Source organism: Eurypyga helias, unplaced genomic scaffold (genome assembly GCF_000690775.1).
Source record: "Eurypyga helias isolate BGI_N326 unplaced genomic scaffold, ASM69077v1 scaffold4108, whole genome shotgun sequence".
NCBI classification, from domain to species: domain Eukaryota; kingdom Metazoa; phylum Chordata; class Aves; order Eurypygiformes; family Eurypygidae; genus Eurypyga; species Eurypyga helias.
The window spans coordinates 1-15,567 of NW_010266162.1; the positions used below are offsets into that span (position 1 = coordinate 1).

Below are 15,567 nucleotides of genomic sequence, written 5' to 3' on the forward strand. Positions count from 1 at the left end.
TGCCTGGGGGGCGCGGCGGCGGTTCTTCCTTCTGCCCTTTCATGCTCCGGGCTGCCTGGCGCGGTGGACGCTTCCCCCGGGAATTGCGTGCTGGAGTTACTAACTAGGAGTTTAAGGAGTCCTCTGAGAAGTAGGTGGTGTGCCTGTGAGGAGACGCACAGGCTCTGCCTTTACACCCAGAGCAGGGTTTTGTGTTTTCCGTAAGCACTTCCAGACGTGCTGCTGCCGTTCCCGGGGCTCCGCTGCCGTGCACCTGTCCACGATGGGCACATTTAACAGCAATTGTCATAAACTTACACCGTGTCCATTTACTGCCGTGGGACGCCCTGGCGAGAGGTACCCGTGGGTTCTGCAGGTGTGCTCAGTACTCCCACCGAAAACAGGTTTAGGGCTTGTTTTGAGCACCGACACGGGCAGCTTGCTGGAAACGTCGGGGACTGCGGAGGGCAGCCCGCGGCTCCCGAGAGAAGTGCGAGGGGTTACACCGGTTTCAGTGGATTTCGGTCCAGTCATTGCTAGTAAAACTTAAAAATACTGACATCGTTTACACTGAGGTGGGTTGTGCTGATTAATGAACAACAGGCACCCCCCTAGTTCGGTGAAGTTAAAGGACAGGTTTTTGCTGATCTCGGGAAGCTTTATATCATGCCTGGGAAGAGGCAGGGCCAGGGCAAAGGCGAATCTCGGGTGCACCATTGGCTGCTGCTGTATCTATGTGAGTTATAAACCCGTGTATCAGCTTTTCCTCTTCTTACGTCTTAGGTACTCTAGCAGGGTTTTGTTTTGAAGCTGTAGACTCTGAGGCTGTAACATTTCTCTATGGATCAAGTAATTCTTCTCCTGCTTTTATTAAAATATTTATTTAAGGTAAGAAAAATATTCCCTTATTTTGAAGGTGGATAGATCTATTTTCTTGAAGGTAGACAGGTTGCCCAGAGAAGCTGTGGATGCCCCATCCCTGGATGTCTTCAAGGCCAGGCTGGATGAGGCTTTGAGCAACCTGGTCTAGTGCAAGGTGTCCCTGCCCATGGCAGGGGGGTTGGAACTAGATGGTCTTTAAGGTCCCATTCGATGATTCTACGGTCTTCTAATTGGATGTTTGATCGTTCATGATTTGGACTGGTTTTTTTGGGTTTGGTTTGGTTTTGTTTTGTTGGAGGGTTTTTTGGTTTTTTTTTTTTTTTTGGTCATTCTAGCAGTTACAGGGAGCTCTCAGTTACTGCTACTGAGCATTCCCAGTCTTCCTTCTGTTTGAACTGTTGGAAGGTGTTTTGAGATCCTTAATCTGCTTTATTGCCTGCTGCTTCTGGTTTACTGTTGTTCCCCAGAAGAAGTAAGAGAACCCAGAATTTTTAAGTCATGGGCAAGGTCATATTGCTGTGTGAATTGTCACCCTTTGGGCATTGCAGACACATGCACGGTGATACTGGAAATTCAAGATCATTCTGGGACCCAGGGGTAGATTCTGGCTACCCCTTTAGGAAGTGTACTTCTGCAAGAAGTGTTTTACTTTCTGATCCAAAACAGCCATTTGTGGGTTGGTCCTTGTGTCTGACTATTATTGGAAGAACCACATACATAGCAATCAGATATATCTTTCTGCTTACTTTTCTAGTACACTTTGCAATAGTCTTGTCTATATTTAGCTATATGTAGGTTTTGTATGTTTAGTCTTTATTTTACATTTAACTTAATGTGCTCTGTAGCAAAGCTGATTTCAAAGCTCTGTCAATTACTGGTACAGATACCACTCCATTTCTTTGGAGAAGAGAGCTGTGTATTTGGGGTGGTGAAATAATGCTGCGGTACCCAGCCTCCCAAGTATATTCCTTGAGAATATCCAGACAGCGTCAGATTGCAATTGGCCAGATTGCACTGGCCAATTCTGAGCTTGAGAACAAGTGGGTTTTGTGGAAGCTGTCGTGAAGCAATCTGTGACTTGCCTTTTTCAGGGAGGTTTCCTGACCGTTGCAGAGTAGTTGAGACTGCCTGGCTCTGAAGGATGGTGATATGGGGTGAAATAAAAACTTCAGTGAGTTCACTGTCATACTCCCAGCAGCAACAAAAAGCCACTGGGGGAGGACTGCAAGAATAGCATAATAAGAAAATTATCTCTAGTGTGTTAGTTTTGCACCGTTTGCAGCTTAAGGACTTCTTGAGATGGATGTACTTGCAGTGCATTTTTTGAGCTTCAGTGTAGTTCTGTTCTATGAACTTGTCTGGCCTCCTCTGAAGCCCATAGAAAGTTTAGTACTCGCTTTAAGCTTTCTCAGAGAAACTATTTATTTTGTGAAGAACTGCCTCTTTTTGTTTGCTTTCAATCTGCAGCATACCAGCTACATTTCATCCTTCGCATGTTCTTCTACTACAAAAGAAAATGAAAAATGAATCTCTGCTTGCTTCTTCTGGCTACTTAAGATTTTATGGATCTCTGTTTGATTTCCCCTCAAGTTCCTCTTTTTCAGACTGGGAAGCTCTCTTGAGTTGTCTGTTGAGAAGCAGTCGATAGCAGAAGTCAGTAAGTGTTGTAGTTTAGGTTTCCTGGCTGGTGTGTAGCTAGCCTGAAGATAGATTTGAACCTTAGCTTTTTGTGCTCAATTCAACTATTTTCATTTTTTAATTTCTGCAGTCTTGGGGTAATGGCCTGAAGTACTGGCAAGGTGTTGGCAGCAAAAAGGCATGTTCTAAATCCTTCTCATCAGATAGAAATATGCTGAAATTTCTGTGTATACTTGCAAATATATTCCTTTTTTTTAGGTTTAGCATGTGTATTTATGTACAGTAAAATGGCATACAATATTGTTGACAGTAGAAAATTATTTATATTTTTAAATTCTGTTATTGGAACATAGACTTTTTTTAACTATCTTTAAAAGAAGATTTTCCTACCCTTTGGATTGCTTCGTCTAGCTTGTTTTCAGGGAAGGCAAGTCAGCTATACACCCATAAATCAAGCCTGCTGCTTCTCCTGGAATGTGTGATATCCTTAAACAAGTTTGTGTATGCCATCAATTTTAGTCCAGTATTCTAGAATTATAGTTCAGGGGTTTCCAAGAGGTGGTATGTACCCTCTTATAAAGGGTTTATGGAGATTAAAGGCTTTATAAACTTCCTAAAGCTTAAAAAGTGTGATCTAAACTCTGAACGTGAAGATCTTGATAGATTTATAGCTTTGTTAGTTAGTCATTTGTTAAAGGAATTTACCTTAAGCCAAACTGTCTCAAAGAGTGTGTTGTCGTAACAAATGGGAAAGAGCTGTGTTTTGTACTTTTAAGTGGTTTTTTGTTTGTTTGGTTTGGTTTTGGGGTGTTTTTTGTGTATTTGTGTGTAGTAGGTGGTTTTACAGGACAACGCAATGTAGTATAATAATAAATTTCCTAACCTTTATTTTAGTGTGCTAGGGTTCCTATTCATGCCTTGATTTGTGGTTTGTTTTGTTTTTTGAACTATATTTTGAGTTCATTGCTAAATGATGGAATTTATTTGTCATCCCAATTCATAAATAAAATAAAAATGGAACTTAAAAGACAGAACTGCAGTCTTTTAATAAATGTTATGGGATAGGTTTTAGCATCACATGGCCAAATTTTTCTGAATTATAGAGGTGTGATTCAGGTTTATGTCTTGTTAGATAGCAGCAACCCATAAGTTTCGGGTTCCAAATGAAATTCAGACTTGGAAGGAACCTGCTTCTCTAAACAGCTAAGCCAAAGTCCCTCGAAGGCAGGTACAATTATTAAAAAGGTAGCATCAAGAATACAGAGGACTCGTGTCTAGAAAGAGTTGACCTCTAAGAAGTTGAAATACTGAACAAAGTTTGTACTGCCATGTCTAAATTGAATAGGTAGGGAGGTGTTTAGTAAACTATTTATTTACCTGTTGAACGTTGCTCTTTCTTACTCTAAAATATTTGGGACTCTTTACCAGGTAGTGTGAGAATAGGTCTGAGACCTCCAGCTCCTGACTGGCTGCTGACTCTGATTGCAGTACGTTTACTGCAAGTCTCTGACCTCTTTTCTAAAATGATGGCAGGATTCTCTTTTCCCAGGAGGGCATGTTTGGGTCAGCTGTCATGGTTTGGGCACCTCTGGAGGGAGAAATTAAAATAGAACCTGCACCTGCAGAACTCGTGAAAGTTATGAAGCCCCTGCATGTCACACAGCAGGGCTGGTAAGACTGGTCGATATAAAACCTGTTGCTAACTGACATCGTCTAGCTAAAAGTAATGAAAATTGTCAGAACTCGGTTGTTTAGTTAGAGGTAGGTGTACTGCATTTTCTACTAAGTGGCATGAATGTATGTTTCTGTTACAGGGTACAGAGAGTCTAGTCTGTGACAGAGTGAAAAAGCCTGCTAAAGTAGCTTTGCTGGAGTGGACGGAATCCCCCAGGGGAGGGGATCCAGACTATTACATTGTAACATACCAGCAAACAGATGCCTTCAGTCAAAAAGTAAGTTTTGTCCATCTGTGCAGTAAGTACTTCCAAATGTATTTACACTGTAGATGTCAGTAGTTAATAGCATTGTGTGTTTGTTTAAAGAACAACCTAAAATGACAAATAAAGTTTGAAAAAATTGTCCTGAAGTCTGTAATTAATGTCCTTTATGTTCACTCTTACACAGTCCCGTTGAAGTCACTGGGACTTAAAAAACTCTTGGGTATCCTGGTTGAGTAAGGGTAGATAGGCCGATGTTCACGGTTAAGAATATGCACATGCTTCACCTACTGTGGTATGTTGTCTAACCTCTCCAGGAGAGGCACAGACACTACCCCCGGATCACTGTGGGAGGGTGCTGTTCTTATGCTGAGCACAGGATATTCTGGAATTTAAAGAAAACATGAGGATTTTAATATGAAGGTGTTTGTTAATTGATTTCTAAGAGTTTTTGGTTTAAATGCATTGGGTATTTTGCAGTTTGACGTTTTGCAATATAAGCTACCCTTTTAAAAAATTCATAGATCACTTATGAATTGCATTTTTATTACTTTCACTATATCCAGAAATTCTTTTAACTTGCAGAATATAAGAAATGTTTCTACAGTTGAACAGAAAGCTGTCAGTACTACAATTCTGCTTGAGGAAAATAAGAAGTATGATATTACCATAGAATCCCTAAAAAATGGCCGAATTTTAAGTGTAAAATCATTTAAGACACGTAAGTAGAGTAGCACGAAAATATTTTGGTATCATTATAGTTAGTCTAATACTGAAGTTTAAAGAAGTAGGGGTTTAAATTCTGAGCTGACTCTTGTGTTTAGGAACTTTACATCAATGTATGTTTTCAATCATTGAGAGTAGAAGGAATAACTTTTATATAACTTCTGTTTGGTGAGTGTAACAATTTTGCAATATGTGACTGATGTAAAAGTTTGGGAGATTTTTAAATCTTACAGGATTTGCTATACTACAGTAATTGTAGGACAAGAGATTTAAGTAAATTTTTCAATGGTCCTCTTTCATAAAGTCTGGCAATTTCATGTCAACGTAGGGTTGTGATTGTGTTACATAACAATAAACTAATGTATTTGATTTAAATATTTTTGTTTCCACTTTATGACAGTTCCTCTTTAAAGAGGGTTGATGAATAGCTTGGAGATCTTAGTATTGTGACTAAATGGGGCAGACTTTTAGTATAAGATATTCTGAGTCCAAACAGTAAACTTATAAAACCATCATTTATAGCTGTAAATCTGTTCAGTACCACAAGTCCCACTGGAAGTGCTAGAATGAAAGGGCTTTCTGATCTTAATTTTGTTAATTATTTTAGAATATGTTATAGCATTACCTCTGCAGACATTACAAGCTCATACTAGCTTTGGAATACAGTCTAGGGTCTGAATGTAAACAACATAATTGGAAAAATAAATAGTAAGTTGAAAACAGTGCAGCAGCTATCGACTCTGCTGAGATCTGGTACGTGAATATATTATGTGAAATAATAGTTTAGTTATGCTACTAATACGTTACTGTACTTGACATCTATTACTTCACTGATATTCTAGCAAAGTGTGTACTTTTGCAGACAAACACTCCTTAAACTGTGCACTTATATTTTATTTCTGGTTGCTTCAGACTTCAGTTTACATACCATGACAAAGCAAAAAGGATCATGACTTTCTGAATTGCTCAGTAAGGCATTTTCTGTTCTCACACTTTCTTATCATCACTTCTTAAAATAAAAAAAAATTAATTCAATAAAACTTTGAGCTACTTATTCTGTTGTGATAAAGACAGTATTTGTTTTTTCTTGGTCTACTAGGTGGAATTTCAGAAAATGACATCAAAACTTTTGTGACCCCTACTACAGTGTCTTTTAATTGGAGCACAATGATGAAAGACTTTTCAGTGTCAGTTTCCCTGAATGGTACTTCTCAAATTGTAAAAAATCCCAGCGGATTCTTCGTATGGAGTAATTTGACACCTGACACCTTATATGCCTTTAAGTTTACATTTGAACAATTGCATCGTGAATGTGTAAATGTTTCTCAGTCACTGGATGTTCAAGCCGAAACAGGTATATAACTGAGTTTGTTGCAGTCACAGTAAATGCAAGGAAGCACTGCATATTTTCTAGAAGAGTTAAGAGTATATTGTAAAAAGCTTGTATTCCATTTTACATTTTTTAATAGGTGTGGATTGCTTCACTTCTCGAAAGCTAAAAGAAATGTAATGTTAATGGCATAGGTTATTTCTAATCAATATTTCTTAGTGTTTTTATGAGTAAGAAGTCAATTTTGTATGTGCAAATATTTTAAGTTAACTGCATTTTTTGTAGTCTAAAATAGTCACGTGAATGTTGGGGTATAACACTGTAGTTATTTGATGGTATGGATTGAATTTGCTGTATAATTTCAATGAAAAGGCAGGCAAAAGCCTGAATTTGTCAGGGATTTGGAATACTTTTTGCGTTTTAACAGATGGTTTTGTACTGCTGAGTGACTAACCTAGCTGCACTGTTTTGTTAGCAGCTCTTTGAAGGAGGCTGGATTCTGAGGTTGTTATGGCTTGGCTGTGTAACTTCATTCTGTCAAGTGTCCTACTCTGATAATGCAACTTAAAATATTTAAAATTAGCAACACAAAAGAAAGGATGATATAGGTTCAGATTGAACAAAATAATTATTTTCCTAAACTCAGGAAACTATTAAGAACGAATGATTTGCTAACTTCAATTTCAAAATTTAAAAAATGAACTGTCAGAAACTAAGCTTAAAGAATGATTTTTTTTTTTTTCCTGGAATAGCATAGAAGTCTTTTATGTCTTTTTTTTTTTTTTTTTTTCTTTTGCTTCAGTGGGTTGTAGTTGGTACTCTTCATGCAGTCACTCAGAATTTTTTAGGACACTGGAGATTTTGAAGGACAGTTGACTCATAATTACTGAATTTTTGGGGATTTACAGTCATTAGTTAATTAGATGCTATTATCATCAAAATGTGTGTGTAATTATATAAAATCTAAAACTGTAGCACCGGCATAAATGGTACAGAATGTCTTTAAAATCTTTGTCCTTGTTCACCTATAGGCACCTGTTCCCACGGGTGGGTGGCATTCCAAAGCAGCTGCTATCGAGTCAGTAAGGAGAGCAAGCCGTGGAAAGCGGCACAACAAACCTGCGAAACGTCTTCACGAGGGGCACATCTGCTTGACATAGAGAGTGAAGAAGAACGTAGTTTTATTTTGTCTTATCTCCAGACATTTAGTCAGATAATCATGTTATGGACGGGTCTTAACGACCTAAAGGTCAGTCAGCTTTATCTTCTTTGCTGTTACCTATATGGAAGCAGGAGAACTTTGAAGTATAGAGCCCAATTCTTTGGAATAAAAACTGCTACAGAGGAAATCGTTTGGGGTTTTTTTGTAGTTGTTAATAGTTATAAGAAGAATCATTATTTCTTTCTATTTAGAAATACTGAAAATATTTATCAGGCTGTAGCTGGGAAAAAGGCATAGTTTATATACATAACCTGTTTAATATTTCTTTTTCTGCGAGTGCATCACAGGGATATTCTTTTGCCTGCAGGTGGTGCTGCATTACCAGATTTTAAATCTTACCGTGGCTACCAAAGTCTGGGGCTGGCTTTCTTGGTTTTGGTGGGGTGTCACTGTGACACTGATAAAAATTAGCGACATTGTGAGCAGGATTAGTTTTATAGCATTTTTATTGTCACAGTTTCTCCTTCTTTAACCCTATTTTGATCTGTATCTGCATTAAAATCCTTCCTGATGAGGGTGAGCGTTCTTGTGAGACAGCAGGGACCCTGGAGATGTAGGTCAGTGCACTGCATAAGAATAAATGGAACACTTCGGTGTCACGCTCTCGTCTGTCCTGACACTGTGCAGTGCTCCAGAGATAGGAAAGGAGAAGGGTAGCCCAAGTCTGTTTACTGAGGCTTTTCTTACAAGCACTACTACAGAGGTTTGTATCACAGTTTTGTTTGTAATGATCACTCTATATTAGCCTTATGTGGCTATTATATTATATTCTTACCTTGTAGTTTCTTGTAATAGAAGGGATAAAATTTTACACTGAAATACTTCACTCCAAACATCCCTGTATAATTAATTTGTATAAATGAAGTATGTGTATTTTTGATGTTTAGCAGATATGCCCGCAATGACAAAAGCCTTAATAATTCATCAGTATAATGCAAAGATACATGGAGTTTTTAATTTCATCTTTTCCATTGTAGGAAGAAGGTCAGCTCTTGTGGACAGATGGATCTGCTTATCTTCTAAAGGCTGGCATCTCGACTTTGTCAATGATACCAGAAAATGAAACTGACTGCTATGCCCTGCAGAGAGATCCCACTGGTCCAGACTACTTCCTCACAGGATTTTTCTGCTATATACAGCTACCATATATTTGTGAATATGAATGTAACCATTTTTCTTCCATTCTTTTGCATTTATTTTTAAAAGCTTTCCTCCAGTTATGTTTTTCTTTGAAGATACAAATATAAGAAAAAGGTTTTCATGATTTTCAATGATTTTTTTCATTTTTGGTGTTCTTTTTCAGTACCTCTGGTACCCGAAAACTTCACATTTAGTGTGCGTGATGTCGAGACAACTGAAGCTGTATTTATGTGGAGCGATACAGACATGTGGCTTAAGTCAGGCTTTGCACTTATAATTAAGTACTATTTCGATCAGTGGAAACCGAACATTCTGAGCTTGCCTGTGAATACAACTCAAACTAAAATTGTGCAGTTGTCTCCTGGCCTTTGCTATAGCTTTTTATTAGCAGCAAGGAACCCAGAAGGGGCACAGACTATTTTAAGTCCAATTCTGAAGGTAGAAACAAGTAAGTTACAAAAATAAATAGCAGTAAGAACCAGATAATCATACAGTTTTTATATTTTCCATTAATTACACTACTCCTTTGTTGATATTTTGTCTGAAACTATAGATAGCTTTAACCATGAATTCTGAATCCAGCACTGACTAGTTGCTGTAGTGGATTCCAACATCTTCATTTTGGTTTTGTGCTGAAATGCTTTATTAGGACTGATGAGGAAAACCTCAGATTTTTCAATGACCACAGGCAGAAAGCCAGCTACAAATTCTGTTTCTGTGAAGTATATTTTAAAAGCTTCTTCTTACCCCAATTTTACTCACAGGATTCCTACTGATGTCCAAAGGGAAAGCTGGGTGTCAGAGTATCAATAAGATATTTTTTAGCCGTACTGATGAAATGCAGAAGCCTACATTCCAATCTGAAGTAAAAGATTTTGTTGGAATAAACAGAGATATTCCTATGTATCTTCAGTAAAGATTAAAACAAGCTCCATGGTTTAAGAATACATTGTGTTTTGACCCACTGCATGATGCATTATGGCATAAGAAAAACTCATGAACAAATTACCTTGTGTTTCAGTAAAATCCAGCTGAATGAAGTAAAACAAAACCTGCCAGTTGGTAGAGATGAAAAATACTTTTGCATCTAAAGGTGATCAAAGAGACATGTTCTCAAGGAAAATTTACTTCATGGACACAATTTTAGGTGCAGATTTTTTTCAGGTTCCTGTTTCTGTGGTACTGGAAAAATATTCAGATTTGCAAAAGTTAAAGGAAACATACTGCCCTCACGTTTATACCAGTTCTGGTATGACAGTCCAAATATGAGACAGGGGTCCATTTTCTTAAAGTCAGAACAAAATAAAAGTGTTTCTACAGGGGAAAAATCTGTTCCTCTTCTCTAGCAAGTACATTTTGTACAGTTTACTTCTTTCTCTGGGCTGCTTTAGTGCACTTGAAAGTCCTCTCTCCCATCTACTCTGCCCTCATAAGTTGACTCTGTAAGGGAGAAGATGTATTCCTGTTTTCTCCTATGAGAAGCAAATACGTGTTTTACCTCAGAAATAGGCTTTTCAGCTGCAACGTTGCTATCCGCAGAAACATGATTGTCCAGGCAAGGTTAAATAAAATGATTTGCTATTAAACTGGTGACTGAATTATTGGAAGAGGTAAGGAGATGTGAGAAGTTTATTTTAAAATGGTTGATAAAAACAGGGTGTATCGAACACTTGCACTTTCAGAAATTCAGTAGATTTTGACATTTAATTCATTGGGACCAGGTTTTAACCAACTTGGGTAATTCATACCATTTTCTTAAATGATGTTTCTGGTCTGACTGAAATACAGGAGAGGACCTAAGTGGGGAGACTGAGTTCTACATAAAGAGCTGGGTGATTCAGAAAACCTCAATTAGAGAGTGAGAATATTCCACTGTGTATCAGTATTAGATACACAGTCAGTGTTACTTTGTTTGATTTACTTTAATATTATTTAGCTTTTATGTAACTAAGTGTATACTGTTAGCATTTCAGGCTGTATTTGAAAAAGAAGTTAGCTATTGGTAAAAGATATCAGAAGCTATTATTCTATTTCTCTCCTAATCTTACTCCATAGGACCATTGCACTCCCGGAAGTTAGAGGCTATGTATGTTTCATCTGCAGAAATACATTTAAAGTGGAAGCCTCCACAGCATCCATCTAGTACTTCTTTTCATTACTACGTCATCAACATTTTGGATACTGAAACCAACATCTGGGAACAGTTATCAGTTGAAAAAAGCAAAACTTCAACAGTAATAGGAAATGTAAAACCTTATCATCAGTATCAGTTATATTTACAGAACGTAGCAGAGAAAGGAACTCTAAGCTGCCATGAGAAGCCTATAATCATCACAACAGGTGATATATCCATTTTCTGGTGTTTCTTATTTCACTAGATGAAAAGGCACAAAAGTATTTTTAAGGCCATGCACAGACTGTGGTTTGTTGTGATGTTATCAGGGGAAAATCAGCCGAGTTCATCTCTGTATTTTCTGTTAACTGGATCAAAACTTCAGATCCTTCCAAAAGAGTGAATTTCTTTACTTATTTACTTATTTGTAGCACATTAGTATGTGCTAAAGAAATGGCATCCTATTTGATAAATACTGATTTACGGTTCAAATAGTTAGTTTTGGCAAAGTAGAAATATTACCATGATGTCTCAAATGATGTAGGTGAAGACAGATTAATTTCTTTTTCTAATCATTGATGCAGTGACTCAAACTGTGTCATTTTTGTTACCCTGTATAAATCCAGTGGGACAGAATATACTTGTAAAGTCAGTCCCTGTTTCTTATGAGAAAACAGAAAGCCGAATCTGCCTGCAACAGGTTGTTGTCCACAAACTATTTTAAGAAATACTTAAGTGAATTAGTAGTTTTAAAATAATGAAATTTTTGAAGAAAAGATAAACCAAAAGGCATCATTGGGAATTGATTGTAAATTAATAGTAAGTTTGATCTGTGGTTTTATGCTGACATCTTTTTCTTTGATCAAGCTATCAGTCCACCTACAGCTGTTTATATTGACCCAGAGGACGTACAAGAAGAGAGTGTAATCCTTCACTGGAAGCTGCCACAAGAGGGTCAGGAATCCTACATTCAAGTGAAACCTAATGCAGACGTGGGTGAAACCAGGAAGTTTTTATTAAAGAATACAGAAGAATTTAAGATTGATCTCCTAATTCCTGGAATGACTTATGAAATAGCAGTGGCAAGTGTGAATAATGGAAATATGAGTGAACTGAAGACCATTCCATGCACTTTAAGTAAGACATATTTTAATGATGGAAACTACAGACTATAGTACACACAACGTCCATCTCATTATCATTACTGTCATCTAACAGATCTGGTAGATTGTCAATTTGCTTAATAGCCAAGGATCAAAACTAGAATATAAAATGTGCTGATCCAGTCCTAATTGTTCACAGCAAAGTAGATGCTGTTAACTTTCAAGGAGAGTGCAGCCTTGGGAAACACGCTGGTAGTACTGACAACTGTGCCGAGGACCGTGGCTGGGAATCCTGTTCACGCTGACAGAAGAAATCGGGCAAATCATTGATTTGCATTGAAATAGGAAAATACTGCAATGGTTTAAACACATTATTGTGTTTAAAATATATAATTATTTAAACTCATTATTTAAACATATTATTGGGGATGCATTAGTTTTTCGGTGAACTGTGAGAGAGAAATCACCCTGCGATTAGTGAGAGGGTGCTGGGAAAGGAGTAGTAGCTGAAAGGTAAAAGCTTTACATTGTTTATTGAAGGGTCTTTCCTGTTAGCATTAGTTTACCAAGATGTTGAAATGCTTTTGGCACAGTATAAATTTTTTGCATATGTGAAAGGAATGGGCAGGATTCACTTATCCATGTGGTATGTAAAGGCTGCAGCTGTCAGGTTATAGATGTATGAAATGCTGCCTTGTCATTTTTTTTCCAAATGATTACAGTATTTTGGAGGGTAGCAGGCTTAGTCTTTTTCAGAATTTTTTATATAGGATTAGATTTAATAACTCATTCAAGACACAGATGACAGAAAATTCTAGATGGGACTTTTCACAGCTGTCAGAGCCAGCTGTAAGGGAAGAAAACTAAACATGTCAATATTGCATCCATCAAATGTATCTCATTCTCCATTTTGATTTCCTTGTCCGCATGTACCTTTCTGAAAAATTTTTCAGCTATCCTGACTTACTTTTTTTTTTGTGAGCTTCTGGTTGAAAAGGTAATTCAATAATACCTTTGGAAGCCTAATTTGCTTTGATTCCTAAATAATTTTCAAATGCTTTAGGATTCCAGTGATGAACACCTAAAAATAGCAGGTTGTTATTGTTTCTGAGCAGTGTTTTATTGGGGTAGCTATTTTTTTGCCCTGGGCAAGTGTATTTCTCGGGGCAGTTGCTTCAGGTTTGTTGTGTGGTTTTCACTGAATTTATTTTCAACTGATTTAACATGTGGCAATTTTTTTCCCCTCATTTAGAGCCCAAGCCTGTTGAAATTGTAGTTCCTTATGTGCTTTATAGCAATGCTGTGGTATTATTTGTTCGCATGCCTGATATTGGAGTATTTGACGGCATATATGTTACAAGTAAAGGAGGACCTAATGCAGCATTCGTTTTGAAAAGTGATGGTAAAATAATGATTGAAAACCTTACTGCAGGAACAGAATATGATTTCTGCATCTCTACAAAAAGTGGGAAAATGTTGAGCTCCTTTTACCGTCTATCTGGTGTAAAAACATGTGAGTATTAAGTTTATTTCTGTAAAATTGCACCGTATTAAATTTTGATCTGTAATCTCTTTTAAATTAATTGTACTTCAGTGCAGTAAAAAATGATAGGCTATTTAAAAGTCACCTTGATATATCTCTGTAAGAAATTCATAATGATACTAACACTAGCTGGTTTTTAAACAAGGTTATAATGATCCCTTATAATTTCTAGACTTTCTAATCTGTGGTTTTAATATCAGGTCTGTAAAAATGTCTAGCATGTATTTCAGGAATTTAGGCTGTATCAAATTGTTATACTTGTGGGAAATGAGACAGATTTTGAACATTTATTTTAGCCAAGAGCAATGCAGTTACTTCTGTCTCTCGAAATCACTAAGTTAATTTCTTCCAGTGTATCTTTACGCAAATAATAAAAGCATTGAAGTTCCCGTTTCTCAAGAAAATAAATATGTAAAATACATAGGAATTTTCTTTGAAATTCTTTTCTACTCTGTTTATCTGAGTGGAAGTGTTATAAAAGGAAAAATTAAGATAGAATAAAAAGAAGTAAGGAAGAAAGAAGAGGAGAATGAGGGCAAGACAGAAAAATTCTTCCCCAAATAGTGAAAACCTTGAAAACTGATTTTTCTTATAATATTGTTCTAATAAAAATTGAGTTTTGAGCAATCTTATGAAACCATTTCTTAAATTTATCATGAAACTGCCTTTAGTTTTGGTATGTCCTTTCTAGGGTCCAAAAAGCTTGGAAGAAAAAATTCCGACCACTAACATTAATGTAATTTTTTGTACAAAAAGTGTAAATGTTGTTACATTCCAGCCAGAAGCAGCTGTGGTGGGGATAAAAGAGAAGCAGAGAAGAGTGGAAGCTTCTCTGTAATTTGATCTGAATTGTATCATACAGGGCTTTACTAATTATAGTGTATTTGTCTTGGCTGGTGTATCCAGTTTTACTCATCTATTTGACAAAGTATAGGTACACTCTGAGCACTATGATGGTCATATTAGTTTAACTCTTCTCTGGAGGATTTTCCTGCCTAGGAGTGCCAGTTCTGTCCTCTGGGAGAAATGCATTTTTAGCCCTGTGTGGTTTTAAGATAAGCAAGCAGGAGTTTTCCTTGAATAGTGGCAATATTATCTCTCTGCTTTCTCCATTTTTCTGTGTTGGAATATCTGTGTGTTTGCATGTCTGGCATCAGATTTTGCTCTCCAATTGTTTTAATTTGTTACTGATTGTCTCAAGTTTTATGTCTCCACAGGAGACATACAAAGTATTGGATTGAACAAAGTCTTGGATTGAACAGTAGCGTGCTCTCTGTCCTCCTGTAGGTCTGTCAGCTCCACGCCATGTACGAGAAGGTAACGTTACAGACACTTCAATACAGATTGCTTGGGACCGTGCTGATGGAGACTTTCATCAATACGAAGTCGCATGTATAAATTGTGCAAGTGCTTTCAGGGTATGTTCTTTAAAAGACCACTGGTCTTTAGGTGTATAGGCAATGCAGTTGTTTTTTTAAAAGTCTTCTATTACTTAATCAAAGGTTAAATTAAAAGCTAGGTCTCCTATTAGAATAGGTGGTGATACCATTTATATAATACAAACAAATCTTGCAAGCAGTTCTGTGAAAGCTGTATTTGGTTTTCTAGGTCCAGAAGGTCAAGCAAGAAACAGCAACATTTTCCAACCTTACTCCTGGTAAGGTGTACAACTTTACAATCCGAACAGAAAAGGAAGGTTTCAGAGACAGTGTTTTTGTGACAAAGGAAATAGAGACAGGTGAGACCACAGTGTGGTCAAATTCAGCATTTGTTTTGGTCCATCTGTATGTCTTGTTTTCTACTTTTTCTTGACCTTTTTTTTTGTCTCAAATAGAACAAGAAAAATAACAGTGAAAGGGAATAAGGAGAAAATGATGAAAATTATTGAATTAATTTTCTCTATGTCTGCTTCTATCCTTTAAGAATTTTAATATGGTTACATATTGAATATGGT

General features: G+C 36.9%; 1 protein-coding gene across 1 annotated transcript in view; it reads left to right on the plus strand.

Annotated features, from left to right (window-relative positions):
* Nucleotides 1-262: 262 nt before the first annotated feature.
* LOC104505560 (fibronectin-like) overlaps nt 263-15,567 on the plus strand; it is a gene marked incomplete at its 3' end in the record, with an annotated part of 50,744 nt that continues 35,439 nt past the window's right edge. The window contains exons 1-13 of the mRNA XM_010156967.1: nt 263-518; nt 3,928-3,986; nt 4,314-4,451; nt 5,022-5,157; nt 6,262-6,516; nt 7,524-7,741; nt 8,692-8,878; nt 9,018-9,302; nt 10,910-11,194; nt 11,835-12,104; nt 13,323-13,583; nt 14,901-15,031; nt 15,222-15,351. Of these exons, the coding sequence (XP_010155269.1) occupies nt 263-518; nt 3,928-3,986; nt 4,314-4,451; nt 5,022-5,157; nt 6,262-6,516; nt 7,524-7,741; nt 8,692-8,878; nt 9,018-9,302; nt 10,910-11,194; nt 11,835-12,104; nt 13,323-13,583; nt 14,901-15,031; nt 15,222-15,351 (2,611 nt within the window). The remainder of the gene's footprint in view (nt 519-3,927; nt 3,987-4,313; nt 4,452-5,021; nt 5,158-6,261; nt 6,517-7,523; nt 7,742-8,691; nt 8,879-9,017; nt 9,303-10,909; nt 11,195-11,834; nt 12,105-13,322; nt 13,584-14,900; nt 15,032-15,221; nt 15,352-15,567) is intronic.